Raw genomic sequence first — 17,563 nt, forward strand, 5'->3', positions numbered from 1 at the left:
CATGTCACATTATATTATAACCAGACTAAAACTGTTATTTGGGGTAGCATTTTGAGAGTATTTCACAGAAATTTCTATTTTTAGTAACCACGGCAACACCGTTCATCGAAATCAAAAACCAATACAAAGAATTATGTATCTTAGTGTAGTCTACTTGTGTGCCAAGTTACATTGAAATCGGACCAAATCTGTAGGAGGAGTAGCATTTTGACAGAATTTCACAGAAATTTCTATTTTTAGTAACCATTGCAACACCGTTCATCGAAATCAAAAACCGATACACAGAATTATGTATCTAAGTGTAGTCTACTTGTGTGCCAAGTTATATTGAAATCAGACCAAAACTGTAGGAGGAGTAGCATTTTGAAAGAATTTCACAGAAATTTCTATTTTTAGTAACCACGGCAACACCGTTCATCGAAATCAAAAACCGATACACAGAATTATGTATCTTAGTGTAGTCTACTTGTGTGCCCAATTATATTGAAATCAGACCAAAACTGTAGGAGGAGTAGCATTTTGAAAGAATTTCACAGAAATTTCTATTTTTAGTAACCACGGCAACACCGTTCATCGAAATCAAAAACCGATACACAGAATTATGTATCTTAGTGTAGTCTACTTGTGTGCCAAGTTATATTGAAATCAGACCAAAACTGTAGGAGGAGTAGCATTTTGAAAGAATTTCACAGAAATTTCTATTTTTAGTAACCACGGCAACACTGTTCATCGAAATCAAAAACCGATACACAGAATTATGTATCTTAGTGTAGTCTACTTGTGTGCCAAGTTATATTAAAATCAGACCAAAACTGTAGGAGGAGTAGCATTTTGAAAAATTGTTTACAGACAGACAGACGGACAGACAGACAGACAGACAGACAGACGGACGGACGACGGACGCATTACCATCGCATAAGCTCTTCTGGTCTCTGACCAGTAGAGCTAAAAATCAATTAACATGTATAGAAAGACAATGGGTAAAATAAATAATAATGACCTCAAAAATCTATAATATCAATAAATAATGTGATCGTTGCTTTTTTCACATAGATTCAGCTACTTATAATAAATCTGCCATTGATTCCTGTGTCTATCACAGCATTGTTGTACAAGAGATGGCACTGAAAAGCCTTCAGGAGCAACCATGTGATGAAATTCTTGTAGTACTAGGAAATCCTACAGAAGAGACCATTAGATTCCTGTAGGACTAGGAAATTCCACAGGAGCAACCATTAGATGAGATTCCTGTAGGACTAGGAATCCTTGAGACGGAGTAATTGTCCTGAGGTTGTTTGAATGCTAAAAACAGAGAAAAAAAAAGGAAGTTTAGTAAATGTTGAAATAAACTTCAAGAGTGAAAAATTCCCAAATACTACAGATTTTAGCTTTAAATGTTAAAAACTTCATTGACATTTGAAGCTAGAAGCTTTTTTTTTAAATAAAAAAATGTGTGTAAAGCAATTTACCACTTGATGAGATCAGCACCAATTACTTCATGCATGTGATACTGGAGTCCAAGCTTACAAATCTTAGGCCATTTCCTTTGTTCCAATTCCTATGTTTAAATAAAAGTAGATCAAACTAAATCAGACAAGTCTTTGAGAAGACTGCAGCTCTTTTTTTCTTGTACTGTTGAATAATCATGGTAGAGGAGAGTTGCAACTGGTTTTGCAACACATTGTTTTTCAAAATTGTTCTAGTTTTCATTTACAGGATCGCATATCAAAGTTTTTATTGTTAGAAGGTATGTTGTCAACATACTTTATCAGCACCACCATATTTTGATATCTTTTGTGTTTATGATGTTAAAGTGAACAAGATATGTTTGCAAAAACATACTAGCACATTTGACTTCTAGAGTTTATTACACATGTATTATGCCCCCTTCAAAGAAGGGAGGGTATATTGCTTTGCTGCCGTCTGTCGGCCAGTCGGTCTGTCTGTCAGTCCTCCAACAGTTTCCATTCATTTTCTCCACAGATGTTGCATACTAGTATACTGAATTGAAATTTGGTATACAGATTTATATTAAAAATATCTAGGTCAATTTCTGTTTTGGGTACAATCAGGCCATTTTGGACAGAGATATGCCCCTTGGACTTAGAAAAATTCCAATTATTTGCACTTTCTGTTCAATTCATTTTATTTGCAGAGGTTGCACATATTGAAATGAAATTTGGTGTACTGATTTATCATGAGAATATCTAGGTCAAGCTCTGTTTTAAGTACGATCGGCCATTTTGTACAGATTTATGCAGCCTGGACTTAGAAAAAAATTACGCTATTTGCAGTTTTCGTTCATTTTCTTTGCAGAAGTAAGGTTGCTTATATTGAAACGAAATTTGGTATACAGATTTATCATGAGAATATCTAGGTCAAATTCTATTTGGGTATGACTGATCCATTTTGGATAGATTTATGCCTCTTGAACGTAGAAAAATTCCAATCATTTTGGGAAGGCCAGGAGGGGGGCATAAGTGTTTTACAAACATCTCTTATTTAATTTGAATCCCTAGGCAACATCTAACTTAAAGTGAATCAAAAGTTTTGAATTTAATATTATATTATTTATTTGCATGACTTTTCCATTTCAATACATGTACCACAGTCTTACCGTTTGAAGGATCTCCCGGTATTTCTATTTTTACTAACCGTTTGAAGGATCTCCCAGTATTTCTATTTTTACTAACGTTTTGAAGGATCTCCCAGTATTTCTATTTTTACTAACCATTTTTAAGGATCTCCCAGTATTTCTATTTTTACTAACCGTTTGAAGGATCTCCCAGTATTTCTATTTTTACTAACGTTTTGAAGGATCTCCCAGTATTTCTATTTTTACTAACCATTTTTAAGGATCTCCCGGTATTTCTATTTTTACTAACCATTTGAAGGATCTCCTGGTATTTCTATTTTTACTAACCATTTGAAGGATCTCCTGGTATTTCTATTTTTACTAACCGTTTGAAGGATCTCCTGGTATTTCTATTTTTACTAACCATTTTTAAGGATCTCCCGGTATTTCTATTTTTACTAACCATTTGAAGGATCTCCCAGTATTTCTATTTTTACTAACGTTTTGAAGGATCTCCCAGTATTTCTATTTTTACTAACCATTTTTAAGGATCTCCCGGTATTTCTATTTTTACTAACCATTTGAAGGATCTCCTGGTATTTCTATTTTTACTAACCATTTGAAGGATCTCCTGATATTTCTATTTCTACTAACCATTTGAAGGATCTCCCAGTATTTCTATTTTAACTAACCATTTGAAGGATCTCCTGGTATTTCTATTTTTACTAACCATTTGAAGGATCTCCTGGTATCTATTTTTACTAACCATTTTAAAGGATCTCCCGGTATTTCTATTTTTACTAACCATTTGAAGGATCTCCTGGTATTTCTATTTTTACTAACCGTTTGAAGGATCTCCCGGTATTTACATTTCCTTATCATTGTCAGAATGGCCTTTCTTCCTCGCAAGAAACACTTCATGAAGACCCCAGCATTTGGTAGAGCGATCCACCAGTTCCCTACATCCCTAACTGTCAGGACAGAGGCCTTAACCAGCTGCCTGGAATTAACATAGATTACATTTATATATCTGAATGTTACTGTAACACAACAACAGATGCCTTAACCAGCTGCCTGGAATTAACATAGGTTACAGTTATATATCTGAATGTTACTGTAACACAACAACAGAGGCCTTAACCAGCTGCCTGGAATTAACATAGATTACAGTTATATATCTGAATGTTACTGTAACACAACAACAGATGCCTTAACCAGCTGTCTGGAATTAACATAGGTTACAGTTATATATCTGAATGTTACTGTAACACAACAACAGAGGCCTTAACCAGCTGTCTGGAATTAACATAGGTTACAGTTATATGTCTGAATGTTACTGTAACACAACAACAGATGCCTTAACCAGCTGCCTGGAATTAACATAGGTTACAGTTATATATCTGAATGTTACTGTAACACAACAACAGATGCCTTAACCAGCTGTCTGGAATTAACATAGGTTACAGTTATATATCTGAATGTTACTGTAACACAACAACAGATGCCTTAACCAGCTGTCTGGAATTAACATAGGTTACAGTTATATATCTGAATGTTACTGTAACACAACAACAGAGGCCTTAACCAGCTGTCTGGAATTAACATAGGTTACAGTTATATATCTGAATGTTACTGTAACACAACAACAGAGGCCTTAACCAGCTGTCTGGAATTAACATAGGTTACAGTTATATATCTGAATGTTACTGTAACACAACAACAGAGGCCTTAACCAGCTGCCTGGAATTAACATAGGTTACAGTTATATGTCTGAATGTTACTGTAACACAACAACAGAGACCTTAACCAGCTGCCTGGAATTAACATAGGTTACAGTTATATGTCTGAATGTTACTGTAACACAACAACAGAGGCCTTAACCAGCTGCCTGGAATTAACATAGGTTACAGTTATATATCTGAATGTTACTGTAACACAACAACAGATGCCTTAACCAGCTGCCTGGAATTAACATAGGTTACAGTTATATGTCTGAATGTTACTGTAACACAACAACAGAGACCTTAACCAGCTGCCTGGAATTAACATAGGTTACAGTTATATGTCTGAATGTTACTGTAACACAACAACAGAGGCCTTAACCAGCTGCCTGGAATTAACATAGGTTACAGTTATATATCTGAATGTTACTGTAACACAACAACAGAGGCCTTAACCAGCTGCCTGGAATTAACATAGGTTACAGTTATATATCTGAATGTTACTGTAACACAACAACAGAGACCTTAACCAGCTGCCTGGAATTAACATAGCTTTAAGAACTTATATATCTAAATGTTACTACATGTAGTACTGCAACACAAATTTATTATATGTTCAGTACTGTAACACAAGAAAAGAGGCCTTAACCATCTGCCTGGAATTTACACAGTTTACAGTTCTTGATCTGAATGTTACTTATCATAATACAACAATATCACAATCTCTTACGTAATTTCTGAGTCAGTGAAGCTGAATTCATTCATCAAAGTGTCTTTGTTGATGCAGACATCTGTATATTTCTTGATGACAGTATTCACATATTTATCTGCAAAAGTCATATTGATATACATGTACACATAGGCACTTGTCATTTTAGTATCATTATAGACAGTGACATTCTAAAATGCAACTAAATAATTAGTAAATATGCCTCATCATTCTTAGCTAGTTATTTTATATGTAAGTTTACAATAGTCCAATTTGACCTACTTACTACAAATATTTTTGCTGATGGAGAGTTCTTTCATCACACTGATCACATGATCTCGATATGCCTCAGTGAACACAATACAATAGTCATCTAACTCAGCACCAAGCTTGAACAGCTTAATCTCATTGGCTTGTTTTAAATCATCCTGAAAAAAATCAAAGTACTTCACCAGAGGCCTGTTCTGCGGAGCGAACGTTCGCGAGTGCTTGCCAAAATTACTTTTGGAGGTATAAGGAATTTTGTGAAGCGCTCGAAAATGTTCACTCTGCTGAATTGGCCTCAGGGTTGTGCAATCAAAAATTTTGTTTGTTTGTTCTTTGTCTTGTCTTTTGTTATCAAAAATCAGCTATTTTTATATCAACATTAAGTCTAAGACTTGTTTTACATCACCTGAGGAAAAATATGTAATCTGCAAGTCTTACTAGTTGTTTATCAACAGCTGTCCTTGAAAAAGTGTTGAATATTTTGTGTAAGACTTACTAATTGTTTATCGACGACTGCCCTGTCCTTTTGTTTGAGACTCACTTATTGTTTATCGCAACTGCCTATCCTTTTGTGTAAGACTTAGTCTAATTGTTTAGTCTAACTTTTTATCCATGACTGCCCTATCTTTTTGTGTAAGACTTACTAATTGTTTATCAACGGCTGTCCTATCCTTCAGTAAGCTGTATAGCTGATGTTTCACTATCACTGCCGGTAATCTTCCTTCAAACTTATCTAAGGGAAATAACTCTTTGAGATGGAGGAGAGATACTTTAGTGTCAGAGGGTATCTCAGCAGCTAATAAAAACAAAAGTTGAAATGAAATGTGTATCATTTTCTTCAGTATTAACAAGTTTAGGCCATAATAAAAAAATTCCTAGAGTCTCATCCGAATTTTTTGAAAAATCGAGGTGGGCGGGCAGCTTTTATTTTATATTTTTTTCCATTTTGCAGAATTTTTATTCACCTGTTCATTTGGTGCAGATTTATCTATAATACCCAAATAAAAGTCATGGTAGAGGTCCATTTATCTCTTACTACACATCATCACAGGGTTTTAAACTAACTTGTAATCTTTGATCGCCATGTGGGCTACTAAACCTTGCAATTCTGGGGCCCACATCAAAATTTATTCGCCCACAAATTATCACACCTTCTGTTGAATAAATATACAACAACCCCATTTTTCGTTATTTTTTTTTTATCATATGACTCGTGTTTCTTTTCTATCCGTAGAAACATTGTGCATGACTTATCTTAATTTCAAATTGTCCTCTTTTGTTTAAAAAGATTGAAATGGTTATTAAACATCATATATTCAAGCACATGGCAGATTTCTTCACAGACACAACCAAGATACGTTTTGGTTTGTTGGGCTCATTGACGCGTCAATGTCACATTCGTCGTCACAATCACTCAGACGCTTTATGTTTAAGTACTTCTCACTGGTAAATATAAAGCACTTTGCTGATTACGAAAATTTCAAGAGAAAAAAAGGAACATTCGGACAAAATTAAAAAACAAATATTTATCAACGTAAATTTTCTAATCGCCATGTGGGTACTTGAACATAATTTTAAGTCGCCCACAAGGAATATTGGTCGCAAATGGCGAGTGGGCGACTGTTAATTTCAAACCCTGTCATCACCAATCTTTCAAAACCAACGACCCTAGTTTAACTGATATTATAGCAATTACCATCTTTTCAGCTGTCAAAATCATGCCGATATTCACGGGATTTAAAACAAAAGTTGAATGGCAGTTGAATACCAATCCTGATCAGAATTAAGACGAAGAAAAACAGAAATTAAAAAAATCGAGGCTGGAGTAAAAAAATCGGGGCGGACAGGGATGAATATTTATTATGGCCTTATGACAGGATCAATATTTAGACAAGCTATAATTTCTGTACATGCATGAAGCCTTATTCATTTAATCTACAATTATAGTAAATAATATCTCAAGAAATGCAAGCCAGATTCTAAGCTTCAGTGTGTTGCTGATAAAAGAAAGGGTGACCAAAGAAATTGTTTGGTTCGTACTGGAGAATGAAGTTCCATTCACTCCATCATTAAACTCAGGTGTGTCTATGGCAGAGGAACGGGAGGCAGTGCAGATTCTTTTTCTGGACTTGTACAGATCATTAACCATCGACCTCTTGGACATAATTTAAATTCTACAAAAATGAAAATATAGAGTTGACAAAATACTTTTGTTATTCCCAACAAAGTTAAGACCTGAAGACTTTATTCTGACTTGCTATAAGTTAAACAAGTCAAGCAAGGTAGCAATATCAATTAAATGTCACTCAAATAGCAGTTCTATTGGTAAGAAATTGCAAATGTCAGTTAAAACCTGGAGATCAGCATGTTTAAAGCCGAAAACAAGCCTTAAACTTAAAGGAGTTTACCCTGTGATTAGACACACCCGCACTTGACTCGTTCTTCTATTGGACTTCAGAGCTGTATAAACACAACCTGTGCCGGTTGAATGTTCTGATCGAAAAAATTACTTTTGGAAATCCTGTTTGTTCATTTAAAATAGAACAATGAAACGTCTGCTAACTCAGTAACTGAACTTTGTTTCCAGCAGACACTGAGATGTCATGGAAGCTTCCATATTTAAGGAACGGAACAAGAGAAAAAAATAATTTTCATTGGCTATTAATCCACTTCCGCTATTGTACTTTCACTTTCAACACGTGTTACAAACAAAAAAAAAGTGGTAATGTGTAAAAATTATGATTTTTTGTCTGAATAATCAGTGTATGACATGTAATTCTTTTTACTGTGGTCGAAATGAAGCGTTCGTATGGAGAAGTAGAGGACGATCCTTTGTGTGGGGCCATCAAAAATAAATATCGAAGACAAGATCAAACTCCTACATGTACTTCTTTAAAAACAAGACCAAACAGTTTGTTTAAAGGAACGGGCAATTTTCCATTTTTTAGACAGCCGACAGAAATAGGCTGTTTGTCTCTAGACATAAAAAGGAATTTCCATAATGACAGGAGTCAGTTAAAATGTTATGTAGAACCAAGAGACATTGAGAGTGTTAATTTTGATTTAAGAAAAGGTTATGATAATTTCATAGAAAAGGATGAACATTCAGAAGAGTATATCAATGATATATTGAAGTGGATCTGTTGTAACAGACAAAAGTTTCTGTTGGAAGATGAGAAGAAAAAGTCAGACAAAGAAAAGGGAATGATTAGGTGAGCTTAGAGGATGACTACCTGTAGTACCTGTAATTTTTTTTTTGTTACGACAAAATTATGTAAAAATTTTTTGATTGAAAAATATCTAAACATTTGTTGTTTCCTTTGGTTTTAGATATAGGATATAAACAACATCACACCACTGTTTTGATCTCGTCCCTGGTATCAGCCCTTGGATGGTCTCGGCCTGCGCCCTCCAGGCTTGGGCCGATATCAACCGCTCGGGATGCTACCAGGGCCGAGATCAAAACAGCAGTGTGATATTCTATATTTATTAAACAGAACATATAATAATTATTTACTAAATGTGATATCATAGTAGTATTATGTTCCATGTCATTCTAATGTTTTAAATCAGAGAAGGTCCTCTATGGCATGATTTCAAATTATATCCCAGAAAATAATAATTCATTCATTTAAAAAATTTACACACATCATGCATACATGTATACATTGTATTTCTAAAAAAAATTCCTTGATTTAAATTACAGGAATATTCATACTGATTTTGTTTGCTGGAGGGGACTTCTGACAAAGCTGCTCTGCACTCCTTATGAAAACAGGGACGGATGGCTTATAGCTGTGACTCGGTACAAAGACACATTTTACATGTGTGAATTTGATACTGAAAGTCGAAAACGTCAGAAGCAAGAAATGTCAGAGAGGCAAAAGGAAATGTCTTACTGGGGCTGGAAATTTGAACAGTATGTAACTTCAGGTAGGTATTATTTCCGACTACCTGTCACAACCTAGTACTTTTTATACACATGATACAATATCACATTGATTTAAACTTAAGATTCATATCTATGGCACGCCAAATTCACAAAAATGAGCAAAACATAGTTTCACAGTCGATAAACTAGCTTTATCGGTTGTAAACTATAGTTTACGGACTGTAAACTATAGTTAACAACGTAAATGTATAATTTACATCTGTAAACTATAGTTAACGCGATAATCTATGTTTCACAACCGTAAACTATACTTAACACCGAAAACAATCATTTGCGATTCAAAACATATATTATCTGATAAATAGTTTCACGATTGTAAACTATGGTTTACAACTCTTAACTATTGTTAAAGATCGTAAATTATAGTTTACAGACGTGAATCTATGTTTATCAACAAAATCTATTGTTAACATTTTATTACAGACAGATAAACTTAGATTAGCATTTGTAAACTATAGTAAACAGCCGTTAAATATAGTTTTACAGGTAAAAACTATACTTAACGAATTGTAAACTATAGTTTACAGTTTGTAAACTATAGTTTACAGTCGATAAACCTAGTTTATCAATTGTGAAACTAGGTTTAGCACGCCAAATTCACAAAAATGAGCTAATCTTAGTTTCACAGTCGATAAACTAGGTTTATCGGTTGTAAACTATAGTTTATGGACTGTTAACTGTAGTTAACAACGTTAATCTATATTTTACATTTGTAAACCATAGTTTACACGATAATCTACGTTTCAGAACCGTAAACTATACTTAACACCAAAAACAATCATTTGAGATCGCAAAACATAGATTATCTGATAAATACAGTTTCACGATTTGTAAACTATGGTTTACAACTCTTAACTATAGTTAACTATCGTTAAATTATAGTATACAGATGTGAATCTATGTTTATTAAGAAAATATATTGTAAACGTTTTATTACAGACAGATAAACTTAGATTAGCATTCGTAAACTATAGTTAACAACCGTTAAATATAGTTTTACAGATGAAAACTATACTTAACGAATCGTTAACCATAGTTTACGGTTTGTAAACTATAGTTTACAGTCAATAAACTTAGTTTATCAATTGTGAAACTAGGTTTAGCTCATTCTTATGCCCCGCCATGAATATGGCCAGGGCATATAGTGTTTGTCATGTCCGTCTTCCGTCCTTCTGTCCTTCCGTCTTCCGTCACACTTTGCGTTTAGCTCTGTTCAAAGCTAAGTTTCAAAGAAACTATCCGAGATATTTTCATCAAACTTCATATGCTGATAAATGTTGATGAGAGCTATGCAACTGCATCAACATTTTTCGACCTTGACCTTTCCTTTGACCTTGACCTCACTTTTCTTAAATTAGTGTTTAGCTCAGTTTTAAACATACCATTCAAGATGGTGTTATCAAACTTCACATGTGGATACAAACTTGCACGGATGATGCATATCTAGGGATGAATACTACCAGACTTGCTTCGGATGCTGGATCTGACCCACATTTTCCAGATAACTGACCAGATTAAAGTTTTTGGAGCAGGTTCATTCTTCATTAGCTGTTTGTTGTACCTTGACCAAACTTGCATGGATGATGCATCTAGGGATGGACACTACCAGACTTGCTTCGGATGCTGGATCTGACCTATATTTTCATTCCCAAGTAACTATAAGCCCTACCTGAACCAAACTTGCATGGATGATGCATCTAGGGATGGACACTACCAGACTTGCTTCGGATGCTGGATCTGACCTATATTTTAATTCCCAAGTAACTATAAGCCCTACCTGAACCAAACTTGCATGGATGATGCATCTAGGGATGGACACTACCAGACTTGCTTCGGATGCTGGATCTGACCTATATTTTCATTCCCAAGTAACTATAAGTCCTACCTGAACCAAACTTGCATGGATGATGCATTTAGGGATTGTCACTACCAGACTTGCTTTGGATGCTGGATCTGACCTATATTTTATTCCCAAGTAACTATAAGCCCTACCTGAACCAAACTTGCATGGATGATGCATCTAGGGATGGACACTACCAGACTTGCTTTGGATGCTGGATCTGACCTATATTTTTATTCCCAAGTAACTATAAGCCCTACCTGAACCAAACTGATCAAATTTTATACACATACAAATTTTCATGTTGCTTTACTAATATATCCTCGGCGGGGCATTTATGTCCTATGGACATATTTCTAGTTGTGAATTTGGCGTGCCATACATATCTGCAAATGCATGAACACATGATCTCAATAACTACTTCTTATGGAAATTAAATCACTTAGATATGGTTGTTTTTTTTTTTTTACTATTATGCAAATTATTTAAAAATGCTATGTTTGGTAAGTGATAGTTTCTGCTATTCAATTGCTTTTCTCCAACAGATAAATCAGATGGTGTTCCAAACACAGAGGAGCCAGTCAATAATTGTGAGGCATTCTGTACAGTGGTCAGATCAAGACTGGAGAAGCACTCGCTGTGTAAGGAACTCAAGGATTTCAATACCATATCACAGCTTTAAACTGTGTTCTTTAACAAAAAAATGTACATTCTGTCTATGATTGTCAAATAGGTACTACAAAGCAGGTCTCTTTAGTGGTTGTTAATTTTGCTTGCTAAGATATGACAAATAATTTTTGCACTCAAATGTCCATGTTATTACAAACTGGAAAACTATACCAGATAAAAGGAGAGTGCTTCAGGTACCTTATATTTGCAAAGAAATGCTAAAACTATACTACACGTACAATGCAATAAAAGTAGATTAAATCATGAATTACAGACACAGTGAGACTCTTAACAAACAAGTTTGTGAAACACTGATGCCCCCGTATGGCAGCTTATAACAAGGGTTGAATTCTCACAAATGCATGTCAAACTCCAAAAGTCAAGGTGAAACCCAAAGGAAGGTCTTGTTACAAGGAATACACTTGTGAAATATGAAAGCCCTAGTTCTAATCTTCCAAAATTATGACCAAGTTTTTAAAGTTTTTTAATTAATGGGTCAAACTCTTAGGTCAAGGCCAAAAGGTCAAAATATTTATTCCACCTGAAAGGTCTTGTCACAATAAATACACATATGAAGTATAAAAGCCCTAGCTGCAACTGTTCAAAAGTTATGGCAAACGTTAAAGTGTGGTATTTTTTGGTAAAAATAGGTCAGATATCAAGGTCAAAATTTGGTGGTACCCAAAGAAAGATCTTGTCACAAGGAATGCACCTGTAAAATATGAAAGCCACAGCCCCACCCACTCAATAGTTTATATGGGTAAGGTAAAAGGTGACAACAGACAGACAGAAAAACAGGCATAAAAAGTACCTGTCCCAAGGCAGTGGAGTAGTAAGGTATGCTTGGAGTGATGCATTGACTATATATAAGCTTTTTAGGTCACCTAGCTGGGTCACTTAAATGACCTTTCACTACATGTATCTGTTTTTCCTTGAAGTGCATGCTTTACAAACTTCTGAACGTTTTCAGCATTTTGGTAGCATTGTAAATGTTCTAAAAGCAACATGAAACAAAATTTGCTAATTTCATTGCCATAGTTTAACTGGGGCCCTTCATCAATTTCAAAAATATTAAGTTCTTCACTCTCAAACATTTAAATATAGACATTTAACATGCAGACTGTTTGAATGATTATGATGAGCAGCTAGCTGTCTTTCAAGATTCTGAAAATGTAGAATTAAAATGCTTGAATATTATGTTTTAACATTAAATAAAGCCAAACTTATAAAAATGTTTAATCATTCATTTTCTTTTAGTTCATTTGTGGTCATTTTTCTTTTCTCTGTATAAAGTGTTCTCTGGAGAAGTTGATGCAATTGATCATCAAGCAGCTGATTCATGTAAATATGTAGAATTCAAGACAACAAGGCAGCTAGATAATTATAGACAAGAAAGGAACTTTATCAAGTAAGGATAAGACATATGATGTTTGTTAAAAATCTCTTCAAGAATCTTGTTAATCACTCAATTTTCCCAAAACTATATTTTTTAAGGGAAACAAAATTTTCACCAATGTTGGTTATTGCTCTAGATGATTGTTAATACATGTATTAGAATTATATGAGATAATTAAATTTTTGCGAGAAGACAGTTTCACATAATTATGCAAAAATAGTTTTTGGGAATAAAAAGTGATCTAAGTATTACAGACCGTACAATATATAGTAGGATGTCAGACATCAACTCCATAAAGCTTGAAAGAGTATGAAAAGGGGCATAACTCTTGATACTCAGCCTAACATTATTTCTATTTTAGGTTTAAGTTAATAAAGTGGTGGGCCCAGAGTTTCCTGGTGGGTATTCCAACTATTGTCTGTGGTTACCGTGACGATGATGGGGTAGTTCATAGCCTAGAGAAAATGAAAACTCTGAAAATTCCTCAGCAAGCCAAGGCAAGTCACTGATAAACATTAAATTATACAAACAGTGACAGTTTTTTAATCCAAGTCAAAACATTCATGATCGCAGTGAAATGAATGTTCTACTGTATTGTCCTGACTATTTGCAGAATGAACGCGATGGTTGGGACCCAGTGATTTGTTTTAATTTTCTGGACAAATTTCTCTCTCATGTGAAGAAAACCTGTGTCAAAGATGACCCCAAGTAAGTTACCATCATCAAGTCATTTAACCCCTTTTTCTCTCCATAACATTGTGATAATCCTGTGACCTTTTCATCCATTGTGTTGTAGGACAGTTTACTTGTTTGAATGGACACCCCCAGGAGAGATAACCTGTTCTATTCAGGACCCTGGCTCCAGATTTGAGTTCCTGCCTCAGTGGTATACAGACAATGGCTGAGTGCCTGATGAACAAGTGTGATCTTATTCCTAGAACAGCGAGAGCCAAATTCTCACAAATATCCCCTTAATACGGGCCATGTCTACCACACTGAAGAACTCCATTCTTACAAACTTATTATGATTTATTTGATATAACACAGTTATCAAAAAATGTTGAAAATACAGATACTGGTACATTTATGATGTTAATAAAGTAAATATATTGCACTTAGTACAGTAAAACTCGGTTATAACGAAGTCACAGGGACCTATGAAATCACTTCGCTATATCCGTAATTCGTTATATCCGTATAAAGAATTCATTAAATTCATATAGTGGGGGATAACTTCATTATATCCATGAATTCGCAATATCAGTGTTCGTACTAAACGAGTTTTACTGTATATGTTTTTCCTTTAAGTTATAAGAATGTGAAATGTAACACTTTTTAAGTTATACTACACATGTATAGCACATAAAGTCATAAACAGAGGCATCCAGCTTCATAAATTCATACAAAACCATACTGATACAGATGAATTTTGTTATTTCAAACACCAATATCTCCATAATTAGGAATATCTCAAAGTTAGCTTGCAGTCCCAATCTCTTAAATTTGTCATGCTTTAAACCCAGTTATCTCAAATCATTGGATATCTTGATTTAATTTTGGTCCAGTTGAGTTTGAGATAACGAGGTTTGACTGTAGTACTTACATATTATATATTACACGATTATTTACTGGTACCTTAATTGAAGCTGTCAGACTGCTGTCTGCTATTTATTATATTATCTGTTGGTACATTTCATTTAAATAAACTTTACTCCAGAAATACTAACTAGTGGTCTATACAGCTATTATTTGTGATTTTGGCCTAGGTTGCTGGCATGTAATTTGGGTCTAAGTAGTTGTATCCCTCTGGCATGAAGGACTTGGTCCCGTAATCATTATCCGCGGAGTCTTTTGTTAGGGCTGTTGGATGGTGAGTGGAGTTATCTGTCCCGTAGTCGGCCTGGTGTTTTGTTATGGCTGTGAGGCGGTGACTGGAGTTATGTTGTCCAATCTCAATGTTCCTGTTGACACAGTTCTCACAAAAATCCACACACTCCTCTTGATCACAGTCCTGGCAGTGCCACCTGGTGCCAACAATTGGGTCACAATTACAACCATCACATCTGAAGCCAAAGTGTTTTGTGGTTGCCTCACTCTTTACTTTCATTTTGAGGTGTTTAAGTTTCTTTAGTTGCATCAACTCTTCGTACTCTGGTGTATTTCTCAGTTCGATAGGAATGAGTTCATCTTCGTCTGGATCTTCTTCCTCGTCAGAGTTATCAAATCCAGAACTGAGAAAGTTTTCTCTGGCTTCATCACCGCCATAGAAGGACTCGGAATTATTCTCGTCATCGGACATGTAGACTGGGGGTTCGTGAGATGTCAGGAATGTGGACGGTTGGTAGTAAAACTTCTGAAATCTTTGATGTCTGTGGGAATGCTTTGGTCTATGAATAGCAGTGTTTGGAAGTCTCCCAGGAATTGGAAGTCCTGCTTTGGCCAGCTTTATGAAGTACTTCTGCACACGGCTTGCCACTTGGATAGGTGTTCTATTTCCAAGTGCATTTGCAATCTTTGCCCATCGTTTTGCTTCCACTTCTTCAGGTGGAAATTCTACCAAAAGTTCCTCTAATCTCTTCTGTTCCTCTGCTGTCCACAGCTTGTTGAATGTTTCTGTTTTGTCGTCTCCTTTTACCCTACCTCTCACTAATGTCATATTACCCTCCACTTTTACCGAGTCATCCAAACATTCCGGATTGCCTGGTCCCTCAACTAACTGCTTCCTTAACCGAGTCACATGTTTAGGAAATCCAAAACTGGAAAAGTCAACAGAACTTGTGTATTTCTCCCAGTTGATTGCAGGGAGCTCTGTAACCTGCTGTGCTTTTGGTAAACCCAAATCTACACCATGCTGCAGCTTATTTACAAATTCAATAGGGCTTTTCAGTGCATCGTCCATGCATTCGTGCAGCTTCTCAATGTCTGCTATAGCTTGAATTCTTTGTGCCTCTAGTAAGGCTATCGTTTTCAACATTGCGTTATAATCGCTGTTTCCGCGAAACGCCAGATGGTCTGACTCGAAGTAATAGGATTCACTGTCCCCTTCGTTGTCTTGGTCGTCCATCGGCTCTGATGTGGGGATTCCGGGCCAGGACGACGTGCTAGCAAAATTAGAATCGTCACTCATTGTTCCATCCATGCTCAAGTCCTGCGATACAAAGTTACAGTCTGACATTTCCAGTAGGGTCTTCTCGATTCCTGCAAGATGGAAAAGTGAAAGTTCTTTCTTGACATGTGCGATATGGTCTGACTATTCGGCGAAAGTGGTACAAAAGTTGAGAAATTTTTTTTAATCTTGATGTTAAAAATATTGAAAATATTGTCCAAACATTAAATTAAGAAAAGGAAAAACCTTTTTAAAGCATAAAACATAGATTAAAATTATAAGACAATATATTGTAATTCGATTTATTTATAATTTGGTTTTGATAATCGACGACTGTATGTCGATCCCGATTGAAAAAAAAATGCTGACGGAACGTCCCGTTAACAGCAAATGATGTTTTTAAAATCCTTGTTTTGATTACAAATTAGATTTGAATATTCAAAACCCTATATTTTGAAATGTCGGTTATCTGGATTTTAATATGGGTGAATTTTAACAAAAAGAAAATGTAGCAACCTAATACATACCTTATTGATTCTCATGTTTCAACACTGATCGAGACACTTAAAAAATACTAGGGATAGGTTATTGATGATAAATAGTTCAATAGTAAAATGGTTAATCGTACATTCAAATTTTTATCTATATAGCATAAAGAGATGTGGAACGTATAATAGTAGTAGTAGTATAATAATTATAAAGAGTTTGCCTCTTAATTTCGATAGAGCTACATTCCCCATTTTCAAAAGGTGAGTTATTTCCCCTGAAGGGAACTCTTTTACTGTGTTTAATACGCATGCGCTATAAATAAAGTCACTTCCGCGGACGTTCTTGATATGTTCATGGTGTAATGCCTCTGTCATATGGAAAAATGTTATTGTGTTTGTGAATAAAAAGAAATCTTAACTGATTCGTATTTTTTTTAATTGCCCACTCATAGTCTCTTTCTGGATTTGTATTAATCTGTATAGTACTAATATGTTTTACGGTGTGACCGTTAGTGAGGGCGGAGCCGTGAAGAGAAAATTGCTACATTTTATTGTTCAATGATAAATCAGTTGATCAGTTAAATTCTGAAATTGTCAATGCATATAGTCCTAAAGCAAAGGGTTAGCTTTATGCAGATCTATGGTCAGTGTCAGAAAATCATAACAAAGAACTCAGTTCTCTTGAGAAAAAAACTTTCCCATCTCTTACATGTACCTCATAACTTTTCTTTCAAATAATGCAAGATATTTCATCATTAGATGAATGGTTGTCTAGCCAGAGCGCTTAAAGTCCAAGAACGTCGTGGGAAAAAAGAGGGGCATGCATTGGGCCATTGGACC

At 35.1% G+C, this 17,563-nt stretch overlaps 3 protein-coding genes across 3 annotated transcripts; 1 reads left to right on the forward strand and 2 right to left on the reverse strand.

The window, feature by feature from the left end:
* Window positions 1-953: 953 nt before the first annotated feature.
* Window positions 954-7,949, reverse strand: LOC134247066 (inactive serine/threonine-protein kinase 19-like). The gene is made up of 8 exons (XM_062729404.1): window positions 7,681-7,949; window positions 7,313-7,446; window positions 5,917-6,068; window positions 5,292-5,433; window positions 5,027-5,123; window positions 3,419-3,575; window positions 1,470-1,558; window positions 954-1,302 (listed from the first exon to the last, which is right to left on the reverse strand). The coding sequence occupies exons 2-8, from the start codon at window positions 7,434-7,436 to the stop codon at window positions 1,257-1,259; spliced, it is 807 nt and encodes a 268-aa protein (XP_062585388.1). The 5' UTR covers window positions 7,437-7,446; window positions 7,681-7,949; the 3' UTR covers window positions 954-1,256.
* Window positions 7,950-7,989: 40 nt separating this feature from the next.
* LOC134247067 (decapping and exoribonuclease protein-like) lies at window positions 7,990-14,237 on the forward strand. Its single transcript, XM_062729405.1, has 7 exons — window positions 7,990-8,484; window positions 8,979-9,205; window positions 11,610-11,705; window positions 13,027-13,141; window positions 13,491-13,626; window positions 13,743-13,837; window positions 13,926-14,237. Exons 1-7 carry the CDS (start codon window positions 8,069-8,071, stop codon window positions 14,032-14,034), a joined length of 1,194 nt encoding a protein of 397 aa, XP_062585389.1. The 5' UTR covers window positions 7,990-8,068; the 3' UTR covers window positions 14,035-14,237.
* Window positions 14,238-14,352: 115 nt separating this feature from the next.
* LOC134247069 (ZZ-type zinc finger-containing protein 3-like) lies at window positions 14,353-16,777 on the reverse strand. The gene is made up of 2 exons (XM_062729410.1): window positions 16,763-16,777; window positions 14,353-16,379 (listed from the first exon to the last, which is right to left on the reverse strand). Exons 1-2 carry the CDS (start codon window positions 16,775-16,777, stop codon window positions 14,892-14,894), a joined length of 1,503 nt encoding a protein of 500 aa, XP_062585394.1. The 3' UTR covers window positions 14,353-14,891.
* Window positions 16,778-17,563: the final 786 nt, after the last annotated feature.

This window comes from Saccostrea cucullata, unplaced genomic scaffold, assembly GCF_032062105.1.
Source record: "Saccostrea cucullata isolate Sc308-1 unplaced genomic scaffold, CSIRO_AGI_Scuc_v1 ctg1952, whole genome shotgun sequence".
NCBI classification, from domain to species: Eukaryota; Metazoa; Mollusca; class Bivalvia; order Ostreida; family Ostreidae; genus Saccostrea; species Saccostrea cuccullata.